Source organism: Acomys russatus, chromosome 30, assembly GCF_903995435.1.
Source record: "Acomys russatus chromosome 30, mAcoRus1.1, whole genome shotgun sequence".
In the NCBI taxonomy this organism is placed as follows: domain Eukaryota; kingdom Metazoa; phylum Chordata; class Mammalia; order Rodentia; family Muridae; genus Acomys; species Acomys russatus.
In genome coordinates, this window is record NC_067166.1 from 4,492,808 (window position 1) to 4,514,487 (window position 21,680).

Genomic DNA, 21,680 nt, shown 5'->3' on the forward strand with positions numbered 1-21,680 from the left:
TACCTGGATTTAGAGTATATTTTTGAAAAAGTTTAGAGTGAATAGGAGTCAGGGGATTAGATGGGTAGACTCTACTCAACCCATAAGAATAGAACAGAGACGCTTCCAGAATCTATGTGATTGAATCTAACTTTGAGAAGCTGAGTCTAGGCACCTGTCACTATGCCTTACAATGTGCTGTTAGTGTATCAGGGGTGGTCTTTGAGGAAAATTGTTAGTTACATTCAGGAGAAGGATGGAGAAACTTGTAAGTATATTTTTAAAACCAGGACCAAAAAGGGAGTTTGGTTCCTCTCATCTGAGCTTGTGATTTCAGAACCTCTCTCTGTACATGGCCACACTTCTTGTAAAACTTCTTTTCTTTTTGAGACAGGGTTTCTTTGTGTAGCCTTGGTGTGTCCTGGAGCTCACTCTGTAGACAGGGCTGGCCTCAAACTCACACAGAGATCCTCCTGCCTCTGCCTCTCTCAGCGCTGGGATTACAAGTGTGTGCCTTTTTTTCTTTTAAAACCTGAATCACAAGAAAATTAAAGAGATACGCTCTCATTGTATATATAATGCTTGCCAGGCATGTACTAATGGGAATACTATCTAATTTAATCTGAAAAGTTTGTGAGGCTGTCAGTCAACACTGTTGTAAGGACCCGTTTTTGTTTTGGTACAAACTTCCATCCCGTGCTTGGTTCAAGAGGAGAAACAGAAGTTCTCTCAGGCCTGCATAGGAAGCGATCATCCCAGGGTGAAAGCAATCCCCTACAGACCTCCAAAAGGAGAGGCAATTTCCTTTCAGAAAAAGGATGACTGTTTCCAGTGAGGCTTAAATGCCACTGCCTGCGTGTTCAGAGCTTGCGGTGGGGGAAAGGGTGCTTTTTAAATCACTGCTGGCCACATTTGACTGTAGGAACCATGTCTGGGAAAGTGTATGCAAACTCATCAGTCATTTTTAATCTCTGTGCCTCCCACTCAATCCTAAAATTTTAGTTCTGGGAATGGTGCGGATCTTAACTTCCAAGCATTTTAAAGGCCGCCCTGTTGACGCTCAAGGAGTGAGCATTCCAAAATCCTAAACACGGTGTGCTCCCAGGTCACCTCGTGTAACTGCGTTTCTTTCCCCTCCCAAAGTTATTCTAGACTTCTGCACGTCCTTCAACGTTGACGTGAAGAACTCAGTGAGCTTCAGCGGCCCAGTGGAGGACATGTTTGGATACACCGTTCAACAGTATGAAAATGAGGAAGGCAAATGGTAAGGAAGCGGGCTCTGCTGTTGGCCGGTTCTTCTACACAGAAATGGAAAAACATTTGGAGCTTGTGGTATGAATGGAACCTTAGCCAAGTGACTCATTCATGGTAGAAAACGTCGTCTAGTGGGTCGGTGATGGAAAGCAGACGTGAAGTCAACAAAGCTGCTTTCCTTGGAGTTTTAAAGGAAGTGGTTACAGATTTCTGATGGCCTCAAGGACGATTTTTATTCCAGCACTAACTGTGGTGCTTTGACAAGTCTTCCTGAGCTATTCTTATTCTAGGGTTTCTTGAGTACGTGACTCAAATGTATTAAGAAAGACAAGATGAGAGATGAGATGCCTTGAAAGGGATACGTTAGTTGCTGGGGGCTTAGATCTTAGATTTTTTTTTCCTTTCATGGTATTCTAAGTGTTGTGTAGGGATGACTATAAACCATACTAAATTTCTGATATACACTTTTAATACTGTGAACCTTTAGTTAATTTCATTTTAGTTAAAAATTTTAGACTATATTAATTTTTTAAAACACTATCACAAAGTGAATAGTGGAAATCTTTTACTTTTCAGCCCTACCTAATTGTAGTCTATGCAGATTTCTAAAATCATATATTATAGAACTAAGTATGACATAGTTAAGATTTCTGTTCCCTAATTTTAAAAGCTCCTTTCTTTTTCCTAGCAAATGAGACTTCTATTTTCTAGGATAACAGTGATGTGCTAGTCCACAATTATTAACTCACAGAAAAAAATGTATATTTTCATTATCTTTTAGACTTTTTAAGTTGATAATAATCTCTTGAAGACCATCAAAAGTAGTAACTTGAGTTCTCCTATTTTCTAACTATGAATATTGTATTCTATGTGTGCATTACCATTTGTGAGAACTTCAGCAATACTGCTATGAAGTTTTACATTCTCTGTCTATCTGATGCTTCCCGTATCCCCACCCCACACTATTTTTGACCAAGTCCTTCTTTTAGACACCAGCTATCACTTACACTCTTGTAGAAATTGTACCTGCAGTTCAAGGATCTCAACCCATGGGGGAAATGTGTGTGGACCTATTAGTAGCCAGGCTTATTTTGTCTATGTAGTGAACACATCTAAAAGTCATTTTTTTTAACCTATCACTAATAGATACATAAATTTAAAGAACATAGGGCTTTGAAGACTTAAAACACCTACGTAAAGGACTGTCAAATATTGACAAAACGTTTTATAAAATTTCTTTTTGATGTTACTGTATTATTTTTGTTTAATCCTCCATATGAGAGAGATCTCTGTTAAGTTTTCTCTCCCACATAGAATTGCCTCTCTGATTTTACACAGGACTGGAATCAGAAGTCCTTCACTTGTGTTTTCCTTTACTTATTGGAACCATTGGCCTCCTTAAGCCGTGTTTCACAATTTAAGATCTCTTCCCTAGAGTAAGGTTGCTAACCCAGGAAGTTTCCAGCCCCTTTTCTTCATGGAGCCAGGAGGTCAAGGATTAAGAAACCAAGCCACGCCGGGCGTAGTGGCGCACACCTTTAATCCCAGCACTCCGGAGGCAGAGGCAGGCGGATCGCTGTGAGTTCGAAGCCAGCTTGGTCTACAAAGTGAGTCCAGGATGGCCAAGGCTACACAGAGAAACCCTGTCTCGAAAAACAACAACAAAACAAAACAAAACAAAAAGAAAAAGAAAAAAGAAAAAGAAAAAAAGAAACTAAGCCAGCCCTGAGTGAGGCCTTGATGCTATGATGGGTTCATCCCCAGAGTCCTCCTGTCTTCACAGAGGCGAAGAGCTAAATAAGAAAGAGACAGAACAGTCGAATGCAGAGATTGACTAGAAAATCAAAGCTGTGAAGCAGATGTTGGTGAGGGTACATCTGAATGAAGCCATCCGGAAGCGGACTCTAAGCACACTTAATGCTAGGGGCGTTTGTGAGACAATAATAGGAGCTCAACCTTCTCTCAGAGCCGAGACCATGCCTTATAGATCTTGCTTCGCCTGTTAAATGTAGCTTAGTTCTCTTTACAAATGGTCTTTTTAAAGGCTAAGACTTTTTCTTTTAGCCATAGCATACATTTTGAATCAGCTAAGCAACAAATATGTCCTATGTTGCCATCATTGTTCTAATTCTGTGGGAAACATAGTATTAAAGAAACAAGCGAATAATCTAGAAAGTACACACGAAACAATTAAGGAGCGACAGTGCTACCACGCACTGTGGGACCCGCTAGGAGCTTCTTGAGAGTTCAGGAAGGAGAAAGCGGTTTCTCGTTTGGGATCTGGCTCTGTGGATAAGAGGACGTGTCACCCCAAGCTGGGAAGCCACATGTACGGCAAATAACAGATCTTGACACCACTGTAGGTTGTTTCATTAAGTGTCAATTAGGAAATTAGGAGAGAGCTGACTGCATTGCCTACATGTTAGGAAATCTACCTGCAAGCAAGAACCCAATGTAGTATTTTTGAGGTGAGTCTTTGTAGGGCTTGGTGAGACAGCCTGGAATCTCAGCAGTTGAGACACTGAGAGGGAAAGGTCAGGAGTCCAGGGTTACTCTCTATCACCTAGGGAGTTCAAGGCCCGCCTGGGCTACTTGAAACATGGTTTCAAAAGAAAAAAATAAAAAATAAAAACAACAACAACAAAAAAACAAATCCAAAGGAGAAATGACACCCCAGGCTACCCTAGGGGTGATCAGAATTAAACAAATATGTATCCAATTATTAAGTTTTGATGAATTCTTAAGTTTTGATGGAACTTTCTAAAGGGAAAATTAAGATATTGAAGAGGATGAGGCACATTCCAACATTCCTGTATTGGGTCCTTGGAAATGGAACAAGTCATTGACAGAGACATATTTACATAACGAAATGCAAAACCAATCCCCTTAGGAAGTTGATGGGTTTCTTTTTAAACAGGTTGAGTTCAAGATGGTGTCTAGCTAGTCAGAAGCTTTAAAGTAGAATGCACATGGGTGGAGAAGGAAACAGAGCAGCACAGACACTTCCTGAGCGATGACTGGCTTCAGCGCCCACCTGACACCTTGCACCGCCTCTGGCCTGCAGGCATACACACACTGCGCACTGTGTACTGACAAGACGGCTGAAGCTGGGTGAACATGCTGTCAGCATCTGCCAAGCACAACTACATGAAAATAAGTCAAGAGCAGTCCTCCTAAAGACTTGGAACTGCTTAAGGCAGTGCCAGAAATGGGTTTCAGGCCTGCCTGCGCTTTCCCCTTTATTCAAAATATGTTTAAAAGTAAATTTTGATAATCACCTTTTTTTTTTTTTGCTCAGTGTCAGATTTTTACTTATCAATATGTATGTGAGAGCTTGTGCACATTTAGGATGTGTACCGGTATCAGCTACCTGTTTCTACTTAACATCCCCTGTTTACGAAGATTTTGTGGGAAAACAAAAACCGGAAACAACCAAAAGGGTATGAATAAATGAATTCAAAATAACAAGACTTGTACCCCAGAAGCCCCGAGCTGTAAAGGGTGGCATGGTAGCCAACTGTGGCTCTAAAGAGATCCACGCACTGGTGATGTGGAAACATGTTTGGATACTGTGCAAATGTTTATAAGATCAGACAGAATGCAGGCTTCCTCTGGGAAATACACTATGGAATAACTGACATACTTTGGGGAACATGGACTCTGTTTTGATTTCTTCAGGGATGAATAGCTTCATATGTCATATTTACTGCCCACATTTAGAAACTTAGGTTAAAAAAAAAAAAAGATTCTGACTCATCTTACCTCCTGGATGCAGCTTGCCCAAAGAAGGTTTTCTTTTGGAGTCACTACACATGTTTGAAACATTATTTAAATTCTTTTGAAAGAATTAAAACAACATGAAGCTACAAAGGTAGCTTTATGTTCCCTCTACCACTGAGAAGTTTATGGTCAGGAGAGATTTACTTTACGATGCCTGCCCCGAAACCACACGTTTTTCTCACCATCCCTGATTAAGATCAGTGTTGCTCATCACGGCTAGCACCGCAGTTTTCAGCATCCAGGTGGCTGAGATGTGGCTCAGAACGGCCCAAAAGAGCCTGGGTAGTTTACTAGCTTTGCTTGGAAGAAAGGCGATTAAAATATGCACGGTCCTGGGTAGGCCTTCCAGATGTCCAGATGCGGTGGTAGCCATCGTCAGAAAGGCAAGGTCTCGGGCACTCCGGGAAAATGCAAGATACCGTTCGGGGCTTTCCACTCCTCTCTCTTGGGCCTTCCGAGCAGGACCTTTTAGTGGCTCTCCAGGCTGCCCCTCTTGGAGTCTTCTGTGACCTCGCTGGGAATGTTTTCCACCAGTAGCTGTCAGGGTGTAGATGAATAGATCCCCTCCAAACCCAATCCACAGCCCAGTATGTATTAAGACTCTGCCGTCCTTCCATTTTTTTTTTCACCCCGGAGGATTCTAGATTGTGCTAGGAAAAGGTATCATCACGGCTTGTGTGACCGGTGTTCTGTGTCCAATATGTGTATCTTTTAGATAAAACGTATTCAATCTGGGAAGAAGAAGATTTCCTAAAGCTCTTCTTTGATAGAGTTTATCATAATATTTATTTTGCATTCTTTATGATGCCTTTCAAAACTGACATTTTCAGCTGGGTGTGGTGGTGCATACCTTTAATCGCAGTCCTCAGGAGGCAGAGGCAGGCAGATTGCTATGGGTTTGAGGCCAGCCTGGTCTACAAAAGTGAGTCCAGGACAGCCAGGACTGTTACATAGAGAAACCCTGTCTCGAGAAACAAACACAAAACAAAACTGACATTTTCTTCCTGCAAAAATTGTGGGGTTGGTTTGTTTGTTTGTTTTTTTTTTTTCTTATTTCATTTCCAATCTTTTTCCTTTTTTTTTTTAAAAATCAAGATCAGTATAAATAATAGGGTCACTGTACAAGTTTCACTTTTTTGAGGTCACTAAACAGTTACCCCCATTCATGAAAGAGAGAGAAAAAAAGAAACCTGCCTGACAGGGGCTTATGACAGTTTGAAAGTGACTTTGGTTGGCTCTATTCAACACCAATAAAGAGGTAGGTTTAAAAGGGTGTTATGGGATAACGTAAATATGGAAAAACCCTCCCCATGAATTTTTCCTGTAGAATGACATCAGAGATCACCCACTCTTCAAATAAATATACTCATGGTTATAATAACAAAACAGCTAATATGAATAGCACATTTTTTTTTCTCAGCTCACTAAGCTTTTATTATAACTGGAACCTTTACATGGAGAATTGTTTTTCTAGCTTTAATACCTCTTGCATTCATTAGATGTTTCTGTAGAGATCAGTAATGGCATCCGAAACCTTTTCCTCTCTTCACTTAACAGCAAGGCATTTCACAATGTTGTATATAAAAACCAACATTTAGGCGGGGCATGTGGTGCACTCCCTTAATCCCAGCACTCCATGAGGCAGAGGCCTGATGCTCTCTGTGGTAGGCTAGCCTGCTCTACATAGCGAGGTCCAGGATAGCCAGGGCTTCAAAATGAGAAGGTGTCTTAAATCAAAGACAAAGACAAAAAAATAATAAATTAGTACAAAGAAAAGTGTGACAAGCCAACTTGAGTCAAGAGCACAGGTCATGAGGCATTTGTGACTCAGGCGATCACATTGACCCCAGGAAAGATATCGCTGTGATCGTCATCTTACTGACAGGAAACTGAGACGTGGAATGAATGGCCACAGGGTTTTCATAGCGAGCATGTGACAAGTCCAGGATCTGCAGCAACACCCCAGGCACTCAGCCAGTTTTCTCCTTCTAAGAAGTTCCCTAGGACCTTGAGTTGATGAAATGCCTTCTGTGACACAAAAGTCCTGGATGAACATTCTAGAAGCAAAATGCCGTCTAAAATGGAAAACAGGACAAAAAAAAAAAAAGATTTCATGACCCAAGAATCTCAATTTTTCATAAAATACAAAATCAGATTCCACTTATTCGACATATTCATTTGAGTTAAAAATATATTAATAAATTTCCCTTTTTTTATACATAAAATTGTCACCTGCACTAAGGATATAAAGTGAACAAAAATTGGCAGTGTTGGAGAGCTGATGTACTTTGAGTGAGGGAGACATGAAACAGATGATAAATGTTAAAAAGAGGTAAGTTGTGCCTTATGACAGAGTGCGGTCAGTTCTATGAGACAAAACAAAAAAAACAAAAAACAAAAAACAAAAAACAAACAAACAAAAAAACCCAACAACAAAACAAAAAAAAAACCCAAAACAAACAAACAAACAAACACACACACACAAAACCATAACGGGGTTGCTGGAATTCCAGGACCTCTCTGGTCATGCTTTTCTTAGATCGTGTTATTTTTATGCAGCTTGGGGGGAAAAAAAAATGAGGCTTTCTTAACCTTAGGGTGGCTAAGATATGTGTGACGCAAGAAGAGTGTGCTAGCTGCCAGGGGAAACAGCCCCCCAGCAGACTGAACAGTCATTTCATGTGTTATATCCTGCTGGTGCAGTCTCCCCCACTGGTTGACACCCCCAAACTTCCTGTCTTGATCTTCTGTCACTGGGTTCTACCACTTCCTGTACTCACACAGCTTGGTCTTCATCCCCTCCCCCCCCCCCTCTGCCCCCAGAATTCATAGTAAGCCTTGACTCAGATCCTTTCTTTCTATTTGCTGGATACTCCAGACTATGCTAGAGGCCAAACTTTGTCCTAGCCCCCAGTTCCAGTGTATACCGGAAGCCTCATCCTGTTGTGCGGTGGCCACTCAGACCTCCCATCACCTGTCCTTTCAGTCTTTATTCCGTGGGCTGTTCACAATCTCCAGTTCCCTGTTTTGTCACTCACAATTTATTTGTTAATAAGAAGCTTCTCAAATCTCCATTTTTCACTCCTTATGCTAGGTTTCTCGAGCTAATAGAATGTTTCCCAACTAGTCAGTTCCCCTATAGGCACTGTGTCCATTCCATTGAAATGCTGTGTCTTGAGATTGGGAGTCTGGAATTGTATTGCCCGTCTGCTATAGAAATGTACTCAGAAATGTGCCTGATCAGCTATACCTGAGTGGGTTCTGTCACTTTAAGTCACTCTACCAGTCCACTACTCTGCTGCCTCTCGCTGATTATTGCTAAATTACATTAGCTATTTTGCGAGAGAGAGAGAGAGAGAGAGAGAGAGAGAGAGAGAGAGAGAGAGAGAGAGAGAGAGAGAGAGAGAGAAGATATAAGGTCGAACCTTACATATTCTTCCTGTTTTTTATTATATTTTTTATATTTTTGAGATTAATAAAATTGCATTATTCCCCCTTCCTTTTTCTCCCTCTTCTCCTTCCTATATATCAACCCTCGCATTGCTTTCTTTCAAACTCATATTTAAAAAATTTTTTTTTCTAGACAAGATCTTACTATGTAGCTCTGGCTGTCCTGGAACTCACTTTGTACATCAGGCTGGGCTCAAACTCACAGAGAGCTGGCCGCATCTGCCTCATGAGTGCTGGGAAAGGCATGCACCACTATGCCTGGAGTCTCTCTTTCTTTGATCATGTGAAAATATGTAAATACGACCTGTTCAGTCCATAAAATGTTACATAATATAATATTAATATATTAACACATATTAATATGTATCTATATTGAAAAAACACACATATATACATATGTATGTATAAATGTTTTTCCTTCCCAGGGCTATTTGGTATTTGATAATCATTTGATATGCTTGTCGCTTTCAGCATTCCCTAATCGCCTGTAATTCTTTGTGTGGGGTTGAGCCTCATAAGCCTTCCTCTTCCATGTTAGCATATCTCCTGCTATTTTCCCTGTTCAGCTCATGCTTAGGCAGCCACGTTGGTGAGACTTCATGAGTGTAGCTTCTGACGTCACTAGGAGACACAACGTCATAGCAAACTTCCTGTTCCTTGGGGCTCTTACTCACACAGATGTCATTCTCTTGTGTTGAGGAAACTTCACTTTGCAACAGAGACAATTACAGAAAACTGCAACTTCTCAACAGGCCAAGTTCTGGAGCTCAGTCCCAACAGATATGCCTACAGCTCAAGGCTCAGGGAGCAGCGAGAGGCCACAGCAAGATCTCAAGAGCCAGAGGAACTGGAAATGTCTTTCCGGCTTCCACCTATTGTTGCTGTATAACCCATCACCCCAGCACTTACTGACTAAAAGGATCATTGATTGTAAGCCTGGCAGTATTGGCACACACCTTTAATCCCACACTCAGGAAGTAGAAGCAGGTGGACCTCTAAGGTCGAGGCTAGTCTTGCTACAGAGCGAGTACCAGGATAGCCAGGGCTACAACACAGAGAAAACTCTGTCTCGATAAACAAACAAAACAAAACAAAAACGAAAATCATTGATTTTATAATTCCTCAAGATTCTGAGCGTTATAGTATTTTCCTGTTCCTTGGATTCATTCATTTAACTTTGGTGTTTTGGCGCCTCAACCAAATCCAGATGTTGCAGGATGCCTTGACTCACACCAGTCATTGTGCCATGTGGACAGTGTCCATAAACCCATGGTGTCACAGACATCAGAGAAGGGAAAGGATCCAGACTGTCAGGTGGGAATGGAAGCTGAATTGCAGCCACTTTATTTCAGGTAGCTTGGCTAAAAATCAAGGAGATGGAGTTATGCTAATAAATTTGGACATATCTTTTCAGTAAAGCAAATGAAATGCACTATGGAGTCCATCTCCTTAGGTTTAACGATTGTGAGAAAGAATGCGGAAAAGCTAATGTTGCAGGGAAGGCAATAGAGTTCCTGAGTACCTAGGCAGTGCAGAAAGGAACAAGCCTGTCTTAAAAATGAGGACGGCAGCTGGATGTGGTGGCGCACGCCTTTAATCCTGGCACTCGGGGAGGCAGAGTGTTGCAACTGTGCTTTTCTTTGTGATGGAGCTCTGAACTTCGTTGCCTCAAGAAAAATAACCTGTTTGCGCCCATTGAGTTTGAGGGCTGTTTTGTAAAGTGAATGTAGTGGAACCGACACAGGGCTCCACAGCTAGGTCTTAAAGATAACGTGTGTCACTTTTTGGTAAAGTTCTGTGAAGCAGCCCACTCTGCCCTCATGAGGACAAGGGGCCACATGCCAGCGCACAGCTTCCATTCTCTCTGCCACTCTGGGGCCTCTCCCCTTCTCGGGTTTCCATGACAGCCTGGACCTGCATCTTCCTCTCTATCTCTGGTCCCTCCTACCTCATTTTCTCCTTCTTTCAGACCCGTTGCCAGGTTTCAGCCTTATCTCACTCTGTACTCTTTCCAGGAGGTGATGCTTATTCATAGGCTGCAGCCAGACTCACAATGTGCTTCATGCGATTTCTTTTCTTTTTTTTTCTTTTTCTTTTTTTTTTCTAAATACATTTATTTTATTACACATGTACAAAACAAACTACATACAGCAGGGAGAACCATGTGGCAATCATGGGTTCTATAAATATTATATTCATAGCAGTTTGGCTATTTGCATTTGTCCAGCTTGAAGTAAACGTCTTTCCTGTCTTGTTGGGTCTAAATTTCTGAATGAAATTCAATATCTATCCTATCTCTACTCTAATGAGTAAACTTCTTTATCTTGATCTAAAAAGATCCTATCCCCTAACTGATTTCTAAGATGTTCTCCAGCAAGGCTGACCACAGCTTTCCGTGGAAGTAACCCATTACTTACTTCTTTATTTCTATACCCAGTGTGACTTTTGTCATCCCCTCTATTTTTTCCTTCTTCTTCTATCCTCATTCAGATGAGGCTTAGAAACATCTTCACAGACTCTCTCTGAACCTTTTTGTCTTACTTCTCCTTTGGGAGGAGCCCACACGAAGTGGCTTTATAGCCTAACTGCTTACTTATAGGATCAGTTCCTCTTTCCCCTCTGTTTCCTCAATCCAGATCTCATCCGAACTTTTGCCTTATTCGCCCCCAACTTTGCTTCCCTTCAATTTGCCCACAACAGTGTAGGCAAATCCGTTCCACGTGACACTCACCTGTAAATGGAAGTCACGTGTGGTGACGCGCACCTCTAGGCCAGCACTTGGGAGGTGGAGGCAAGATGAGCACACATTGGAGGCTAGCCTGGGCTACCTGGTAAGATCATGACAAAAAATAAATGGGTGGGTGAATACGTACATACATACATACATACATACATACATACTCATGCACGTATACACACACACACACACACACACACACACACACACACACACACACACACACACATAAATGTAAGTCTGGTCGTGTTTGAGCTTACAAAAGTTTTTAATGCGGACCGGAACAACACTCATGATTTGGACCTCACCTAGTTCTGAAGCCTCAGCTCCCGCCCAGCTGCACTGCACTCCATGCACTTAGCAACAGCATGGTGCTTTCTTCCTAAGACTTTGCTGAATTTGTACCAAGCTCAGACTCATCTGCTGTTGTGAGACACGCAGCTGGCCTCACGCTTCAGTTTTAAGACACCTGAAATATTGCACTTTAATCTCTTTTCTTTCTCCTCTCATGGCCAGGCTTAAATGTCTGACACATAGATTCTATATTGTTTTGCTTTTGTTTGTTTTTGTGTGTGTGTGTGGGATTGTTGTTGTTGTTATTTCTAGTCTGGTTCCAAATAGCTCAAAGAGGCTTCGAACTCACTGTGGAACTGGAAAAGGCTTGATCCTGTGATCTCCTGTTCATCCTACTGATACGTCCCAGCTCCAGGATGTGCACCCCATGCTTAGCTAGGACTCTTCTTTTCACTATTTATATGTATGGATGCATGCCAGTGTGTGTGCATGCACACACACATGTGTACAGGGCCCTACAGAGGACAGAAGAGGGTGTGAGATTTCCAAGAGCTTGAGGTTTGGCAGTTGAGAGCCAGGAGACGTGGGTGCGAGGCACTGAGCTCTAGCCTTCTGCAAGGACAGCAAGTGCTCCTAACCACTGGGTTATCTCTGTAGTCCCATTTTAAAATAAGCATTAACTTATCTGGCCTCATGCTGAATAGTTTCAATAAGAGTGTAGTAATTTCTCTAAACTGTTTTAACCAGAAAAAAAATTTATGTAATCTTATTGCATAAAACAAAATTCTACTAAGGAAACTAATTTTAATTTCCTTGATACACTGCATTGAGCTTTGACACAGTATGTTTTAAATCAGTGTGTTACACAGATCTTAGTTGTTTATTAATCTGATAGCCCAAAACATGAGCTCAGTGCTTTCTTAAACCTTTTACACATCTTAACTAGGTTAGCTTCTGTGGTGAACATGTGTGATAGAGGTATGCCTTCATTTTGTCCATGAAAAAAATTAAGACACAAACCAGGTAACTGACTTTTCTTAAATCAGACAGCTAGTCAACTCCAAAGCCACAGCTTGAATTCACAAAGCTGAACACTATAGCTCATGCTATCTCTTACAGAGAGAATTTAATTATCTAATATATGGAAGGCACGTAGGACAGTGTCTGGCGCATGCTATTAAGTCAACAAATGCTAGATGCTATCGGGGCTACCATAATGAGTGTAATAATTTGGTTTCATCTCCTTTAAATTAGACCAGCTTTTTTTTTTTAAACTTAAATTAGCTAGGGTTTCTCTTTGAATTTGGTCACAGATAAATTTTCACCCTGGCATGTATATTCATTAACGTCAGGTTTGCATGGAACACAAGGTTTTACAGAATGCCCCTGTGATAATCAATTACACTCGCTGCCACCCTTATTCCTTAATTTCCCCTTAGCATTGCCTTCACGTATCAAGCTTTCTTCTTGATTTTAGAACACATTTAATGATGGCGTTCTAGCAGTAAGAATTATATACTAAAGGACTGAAATATTCTTATGGTTCCTTGTATACATCAGAAAATTTTCATCCAATGCATTATACTGTATGTTTAAGGAATTCTGTTTAATGCTTTGGTATTCATAATTTTTATAACTTTATTTATGGTCTTACAGGTCTTTATGAAGAATTTATAGAAAACAAATCCTGTCACTTGTCAGGATGACACGTTTTCAAGTATTTAAAATGGTTTAAGTGTTTGCTTGAGCTGTCGTTCCCCTCCGTGACCTCTCTTGGTCCTTCTTCAGGCGTTTTCCTCCTTGCTAAATGTCCCAGTTTTCTCTTGAGCATCTATTCCTTGACAAAATGGCCTGGCTCTTGATTGTCTCCTAAATGCATTCCATTGTGCCTATGTCCCACTTAATGTGACGATTCCAGACGTGACCAGGGCAGAGCACAGAGGGACTATCACTTTCTTTGACCAGAGCATCTATTTTCAGCCATCCAGCCTAAGGTCACATTAGCATTTTTGGCACCAAAATATGCAGTTGGCTCATGCTTTTGTGCTGTCAACCAAATCCTCCATGACTTTTTCACATGAACTCCCATTAAATAGGGCTTCCCACATCCTGTACTAATATAGACAGAAAATCGCAGTTTGGTGAAGTTATTTACATAAGTCCCTGTTAAACTTTAGCTAATCTATATTTATTATTCTGGGATATTGAGACACATTTCTATTCCCCACTATATACAGATATGGTCTTAAAATACTTCAAGTGTGTGTGTGTGTGTGTGTGTGTGTGTGTGTGTGTGTGTGTGTGTGTGTGCATCTTCTCTGAACTCAGGCAATCTTGAAGTTCAAAGTTTTACAGTATGTAATAGAGTCCTAGTGGCCATCAACGCATCATCAGTTAGGGATCCACTGTAATTACGCAGACTGAAATGTCCTTTCCTGAAGATGTTCTGGGAAACTCAGTGAAGAGCACAGGTCCGAATGCTGCCCCCTGCACGAGGGAACGGAACCAAAGCTCTACTCTATTCGTCAGTGAGGGAGCATTTTGTCCCGCTGTCTAAAAAGACACGTGGTTTTATCCTGGATCTCACAACTATTCTGGTTTCCCAAGTGCTTACAAACTAAGACCTTCTCTGAGTAAGTCCCAAGATGATCTCATGTTCACGTTTCCTGCTTTCTCTGAAATTGGCAGTTTCTCGTGGGGGAAAAAGTCACTTAGTCTTGTGTGTTTCATACAGCGACACAGTAGCCGACTTAGCTGTGATAAATATGGTATAAATAAAACAAGAAAGCAAAATCGATGGCATCTCTTATGCATCTTCTTAATTATTGAAATTATTTTATTAGTATAAGAAATAATGATTCATTATGCCCTGTTTACACACGTATATACATGTATATGTGTATGTGGATATATGTGTCTCTGTATGTGTGTATATATGTGTGTATGTGCGTATCTGTGTGTCTGTGTGTGTGTGTTGTGCGCACACACACACTGTATGTCTTTATCTGCTGATGAACATCAAGGCCAGTGCCATATCTTGGCTATTATAAATAGTGTAGCAATAAATATGAATATATAAGCATCTCTGTTGCATGCTGCCTTAAAGCTCTTCAAGTACCATGGTGTAGCCGGATCAGATCATAATGACCTTTTTATTTACTCTTTAATGTGTACTTTTAACTTTTTAAATATACTTATTTATTATAATTTTGTGTGTATGCGTGCTTTACCTGTGGGTTTGTCTGTATACCATGTGTATGTACTGGTCTCGAGGCCAGAAGGGGGCATCGGATCCACTGGAATTAGAGTTACAGATGCTTGTGAGCCACTGTGTGGGTGCCAGAAATCGCACCCAGGTCCTCTGCAAGGGCAGCCGGTGCTCTGCAACACAGAGCCACCTCTCTGGCCTCACCATTTAGCTTTACTGGGGACCTTTACTGATTTATAGTGGCTGCACTCAACGCAGTCTATGCGGATTTCATTTTTTGCCTCCACCCTTTCTGAAAGTTATTCTTTGTCTCCTTAATTACAGCCATCCTGACTGCTGAGATTTATAGCAACATTGGCAATCTGGAACTTGAGGGTGGCATTAGATGGCATTAAATTACCAACAAAGTCACAATCTAGTGAGGTCTATGGGAACAACTGTCTACTTAGAATTTACCATAAAATAATTTTTAAATGCCTTCTTACGTTTAAGATTTGTAATTGCTGTTTTTCAACCTCCAGGGTGCTTATTGGCTCTCCTTTAGTTGGCCAACCCCAAGCAAGAACCGGAGATGTCTACAAGTGCCCGGTTGGCAGAGAGAGATCGATGCCTTGCATGAAGTTGGATTTACCAGGTGTGTAAAATCAAATGGTCCATCCAGACTCATACCCATATTCTCACTGAAAACAACTTTCAAGGGATCAAGAAGATATTAAAAGTAATAAATGATCATTATACAGTTAATATCTGGAATTCACCTAGAATGACACTGTGGCTCCCTTGGCTCTTAATTTATTTCAGTAACTCATGTGAAGCAACCATGGACTTCAGATAACTTATTCTATTTGTAACTTTGCCTCTTTCTGTTGTTCCTGATCCTTTGAAAACAAGTGGCTTGTCAAACACATGCGTCTATCACATTCCTCACACAAATGCAACTTAGTACCCAAGTCTATAAAGGAAACTGAATGGGAGAAATTGCAGTAATTAAATTTATTAGCAGTTAAAAAAACATGAGACATAGTAATATCAAAATAGATATGTTTTGATAGAAGTCTCACTTTCATTGTGGTATGGCTAGAAAATTGCTTCTAAGGTTAGAGAGGATTTAGAATTCTTTTCAGTATTCGTTCAACATTAAAAGTGATGAAATGATTTATAGCCTTACAAGTTCACTGCAGATGCTGCATTTTTAAAGCTCTCCTGCTTTCCATTTTTAATTTCTGTGTTCACTGTTTATATTTTCCTTCACGTTCATGAGCACAGCTATCATAGATATTTGAATGACCCTGCATGACAATTGCAGCACCAAGGATGTCTAAACATCTCATTCTGTTTGTTACCTTTCCTTGACATTGGGGATTATATAGCTTCTTAGTTATTCATATTTTTGGCACAAAACTGGAATTTTAATTATAAGTATAGAAATCTTAGTCTGTGTTGTTCCTCCAAATGGTCTTAGTATTTTTAAATATATATTAGCAGGCAATATATTTGGCAGAGCACAATTTCCAGATTCTCAGTTAGACGTTGTTACAGGTTCTAGGTGGTTCTTTTTATTTCCACTAGGCTGTGTGGACTCTGCTGTTCACATTGCCTCTTCAGGCTGCCCAGAAATGTAGATGGGTTACATAAACATATATTATAAATGTCCTTTTATGGCCGCTTTTCCAAGATACTCCTTGCCTTTGTAGGTGCTGTCACTGACCCTACACTTCTACCCTCCTTTTCATCAAGACAGTAAGCCTAGAAAACTTCTGTTTGAGTTTTTTAACCTACTAGGGTGTTTCTTTAAGGAGAAAAGAAAAGCAAAAGTAAAACACAAAACCAAGGCACCCGTTGTCAGCCTCTTCTGCCTAGGTGTGGAGTCTCTGCCTCTTTGAGGTCACTTCCCAATGCCTTCACGTGGTTGGTTATGCATCTTTCTCCCTTTACCAGGATTTATAGCTATTATTTGCAAAATAAATCTTTTGATAGGTACTAACCCTCCCTCCATTCCTGGCAACTAGAATAGTTTTTACACTAGCCTAGAGATTTTAACTGCATTGAGAACATCAAGAAACATTTTCAATAGCCTCTAATTGTCCAGCCATGCTGATCCTGGGCAACTTCATTTTAAAGTCTCAAACCCAGACCATTCAATAAGACTGTACATAGTAGCCCAGGTCAAGATGCTTTCATTTTTGAAGGTCCTTTGACTCATGTTTTGTCAGTGCTTAAAAAATTTTACAGGTACTTTGCACATGTTGCTTTTCTGGTTTTATGTTTTTATCAATTTCTCTGTGTGTGAATATGTGTGTGTGTGTGTGTGAGTGTGTGTGTATGTATGTGTATGTATGTGTGTGAGTGTGTGTGTGTCTGCACCTATATGTATTTCTTGTGCTTTTTCTTTGCCTCTTTTCCTTCTGTTTGTTTGGTCCTATTCTGATTTGTTTGTATTTGTTTTTATCTTATCTTACTTAATTTTATTACCATTCTCATATGCCTGCTTGTTTTCTAAGAGAAAAAGAGAAAGTGTGGACTTGGATGGGAGGGGAGGTAGGGTGGGTCTGGCTCAGGTGAAACCACAATCAGATTATATTGTATGAAAAAAACCTATTATATATATATTAGAAAGAGAGAAAAGATGCTTTCAAAGCAAGGCAGACCAAATCCTTGAACCAAACCCAGTTCTCAAGTCAGGACATGAGATGGGCCATCCAGGAACCTGTTTCCTGGTTGGCTGTTTAGTCCATGGGTGAGAATACACACGAACACCAACAGTGCTGAGAGTCTTTCTTGAATGCGAAGTGCACCACTTTCAAATATGTATGTGCTCCACACTGTGCTGAGCTTAAGAGTTCTCACTTTTCTTGCTTTTATAACGTGAATGACTGAGTGCTGCTGCTTGCCAGTTTTGTCAGGTTGGAATGCTGTGGGACCCGATATTCCTACGTGGGACATGTAAAGTTTCCCCATCTTCTCTGTATCCAAACTTCCTGGACACTTCTGCTCTCTTGATCCAGCTTTCCTTGCAGCTCTCATGATGTTCCTGTGATTTGGGAAGTCACAATAAAGCCACTTTCATTTGACTTCTCTGCTCTGTACATATTCAGTTTTCCTTCCAGAAGTTAAAAATCTGTCATTGATTGTTTGTAAGAAAAGGCACAAATTATTTCTATGCTTTTATGAAACTAAATATTGCATTTGTTTTAATTAGCAAAAAAAAAAAAGTGTGTGAAAACCAACCCCACACTCTCATCTGCCCTGCTAGTTCTGCAATTCTTCCAAAGTCCAGCCAAACTATTTGGAGCAGCGATACAGACCGACTCTCCGGGAAGCCAGCCAGCCCTCCAGCCTTAACTTGTTCGTTATATTCACCGGTACCGGGAAGCCTATTCAATTGAACCAGAACAGGAATGTGCCATGAGATGAGCAAAGCAAATAGAATGTTTTAATGAGGGAGACACTTAATTTCATTATTAGAAAACATATTTTCACACTCATGGACTCTTGTTCTATTTTGTAGTCAACACATCGATTCCCAATGTCACAGAAATAAAAGAAAACATGACGTTTGGATCAACTTTAGTCACCAACCCCAATGGAGGATTTCTGGTGAGAAAGAAAAGAGTAAATGTAGTTCATAAAAATGGGCATGTGGTGCCTGATGCTCTTGAAACCTGTTCTATGACGTTCAGTCTTAAAGGTGTTTATCTTCTATTTTTTTAAAGGCCTGTGGGCCCCTGTATGCCTATAGATGTGGACATTTGCATTATACAACTGGGATCTGTTCTGATGTCAGCCCTACTTTTCAAGTTGTCAACTCCTTTGCTCCTGTACAAGGTACACCTTTTATGCAATGTACTTGCATGTTTGAAAACATAAGCAACAGGGAGATGCATGTATACACAAGGGCACACCCATGGGAGATGCATGTGTACACGAGGGCACACCCATGAGAGATGCATGTATACACAAGGGCACACCCATGGGAGATGCATGTGTACACGAGGGCACACCCATGGGAGATGCAAGTATACACAAGGGCACACCCATGGGAGATGCATGTGTACACGAGTGCACACCCATGAGAGATGCATGTATACACAAGGGCACACCCATGGGAGATGCATGTGTACACGAGGGCACACCCATGGGAGATGCATGTGTACACAAGGGCACACCCATGGGAGATGCATGTGTACACAAGGGCACACCCATGGGAGATGCATGTGTACACAAGGGCACACCCATGGGAGATGCAAGTATACACAAGGGCACACCCATGGGAGATGCATGTGTACAAAAGGGCACACCCATGGGAGATGCATGTGTACACAAGGGCACACCCATGGGAGATGCAAGTATACACAAGGGCACACCCATGGGAGATGCATGTGTACACAAGGGCACACCCATGGGAGATGCAAGTATACACAAGGGCACACCCATGGGAGATGCAAGTATACACAAGGGCACAGCCATGGGAGATGCAAGTATACACAAGGGCACACCCATGGGAGATGCATGTGTACACAAGGGCACACCCATGGGAGATGCAAGTATACACAAGGGCACACCCATGGGAGATGCATGTGTACACAAGGGCACACCCATGGAAGATGCATGTGTACACAAGGGCACACCCATGGGAGATGCAAGTACACACAAGGGCACAGCCATGGGAGATGCATGTATACACAAGGGCACACCCATGGGAGATGCAAGTACACACAAGGGCACACCCATGGGAGATGCATGTGTACACAAGGGCACAGCCATGGGAGATGCAAGTATACACAAGGGCACACCCATGGGAGATGCATGTATACACAAGGGCACACCCATGGGAGATGCATGTGTACACAAGGGCACACCCATGGGAGATGCATGTGTACACAAGGGCACACCCATGGGAGATGCATGTGTACACAAGGGCACACCCATGGGAGATGCATGTGTACACAAGGGCACACTCATGGGAGATGCATGTGTACACAAGGGCACACCCATGGGAGATGCAAGTGTACACAAGGGCACACCCATGGGAGATGCAAGTATACACAAGGGCACACCCATGGGAGATGCATGTATACACAAGGGCACACCCATGGGAGATGCATGTGTACACAAGGGCACACCCATGGGAGATGCATGTGTACACAAGGGCACACCCATGGGAGATGCAAGTATACACAAGGGCACACCCATGGGAGATGCAAGTATACACAAGGGCACACCCATGAGAGATGCATGTATACACAAGGGCACACCCATGGGAGATGCATGTGTACACGAGGGCACACCCATGGGAGATGCAAGTATACACTAGGGCACACCCATGGGAGATGCAAGTATACACAAGGGCACACCCAAGGGAGATGCAAGTATACACAAGGGCACACCCATGGGAGATGCAAGTATACACAAGGGCACACCCATGGGAGATGCAAGTACACACAAGGGCACACCCATGGGAGATGCATGTGTACACAAGGGCACACCCATGGGAGATGCATGTGCACACGAGGGCACACCCATGGGAGATGCATGTGTACACAAGGGCACACTCATGGGAGATGCATGTGTACACAAGGGCACACCCATGGGAGATGCAAGTACACACAAGGGCACACCCATGGGAGATGCAAGTACACACAAGGGCACACCCATGGGAGATGCATGTGTACACAAGGGCACACCCATGGGAGATGCATGTGTACACAAGGGCACACCAGAAGGCTTCTCTAACTTGTCATCTACCAGCTCCACCAACTTAGGCAAACGTTTGCTTCCCCAGTTCATAACCAAACTTTGCTCCTGTGTTTGGAATTGATATTAGTGCAAATAATCTTGGGATTTACGTTTAAACTTAATAGCTAATGCTGCCATGATTGTTGTATTTACAGGGTGATGATTCTCTTTAAGGAGAATAACGTTTTTCTTTTGAGATGTACAGAATAAAAACAGTATCAAACCTATCATGAGAAAATTCCCAGATGTTCATAAAGATAAAGTAGAAGGCCGGCCCCAGTGGCGCACATGCCTTTAATCCCAACACTTGGGAAGCAGAGGCAGGTGGATCTCCGAATTCAAGGCTAGCCTGATCTACAGAGAAAGTTCCAGGACAGCCAGGATTGCACAGAGAAACCATGTTTCAGAGGGAGAGAGGAAAGAGGGAGGAAGGTGGGAGAAAGAGGGCAGAAAGAGGAAGGAAAGCGGAGGAGAGGGAGGGGAGGTTCTGTGGCACAAACTGATTATAACCAAGTACAGTATTTCCTACTTCACTTAGGCTTAAGTTTTCCTAAAATAATATAAACATCAGTGATTCTCTTAAGATAGGTTTCTTTCTACCAGGAAAGTACTTCACCTACCCCTAAGAAGGTAGATTTCAAGTCTCACACTACTTCCTTGTGTCACAGAGTGCAGCACACAGCTGGACGTGGTCATCGTCCTGGATGGCTCCAACAGCATCTACCCTTGGGAAAGTGTCACAGCCTTTTTAAACGACCTGCTCAAAAGGATGGACATTGGCCCTAAGCAGACACAGGTATGTCACTCCGCCTTCCCACTGCTGTTTTCTAAAGCTTAAAATGCATAGTTTTTGACTGGGCAAGTGTTTGAGTAGCTCCCTTAAACTAGATGTATGCTGTTTTTATTTATGTGTTAATTAGAATAAAGTGATTAGGCCCGGGCATGTTGGCATAGCCTTTTCTTTAATCACAGCACTTGGGAGGTAGAGGTTGGCTTCTATCTGTGAGTTCAAGGTCAGCTTGGTCTTCATTGCAAGGTTTAGGCCAGCCAGAGTGGCACAGTAGACTGTCTTGAAAAGAAAAGAAAAGAAAAGAAAAGAAAAGAAAAGAAAAGAAAAGAAAAGAAAAGAAAAGAAAAGGTGTTATTATTTTTTAAAAAGACAAAAAGGTTTTTAACAAAACAAGATATTCTGAAAATAAACTAAAGAAGGGTGAATTTTATTCCTATTTTTACTTACAATGC

The 21,680-nt window shown here is 41.7% G+C and overlaps 1 protein-coding gene across 1 annotated transcript in view; it reads left to right on the top strand.

Moving 5' to 3' along the window:
• The window catches only part of Itga1 (integrin subunit alpha 1), a 144,583-nt gene that overhangs the window by 52,650 nt on the left and 70,253 nt on the right, over window positions 1-21,680 (top strand). Inside the window, exons 2-6 of the mRNA XM_051172259.1 lie at window positions 1,123-1,243; window positions 15,224-15,336; window positions 18,211-18,299; window positions 18,416-18,527; window positions 21,107-21,234. Coding sequence (XP_051028216.1) covers window positions 1,123-1,243; window positions 15,224-15,336; window positions 18,211-18,299; window positions 18,416-18,527; window positions 21,107-21,234 — 563 coding nt within the window. The remainder of the gene's footprint in view (window positions 1-1,122; window positions 1,244-15,223; window positions 15,337-18,210; window positions 18,300-18,415; window positions 18,528-21,106; window positions 21,235-21,680) is intronic.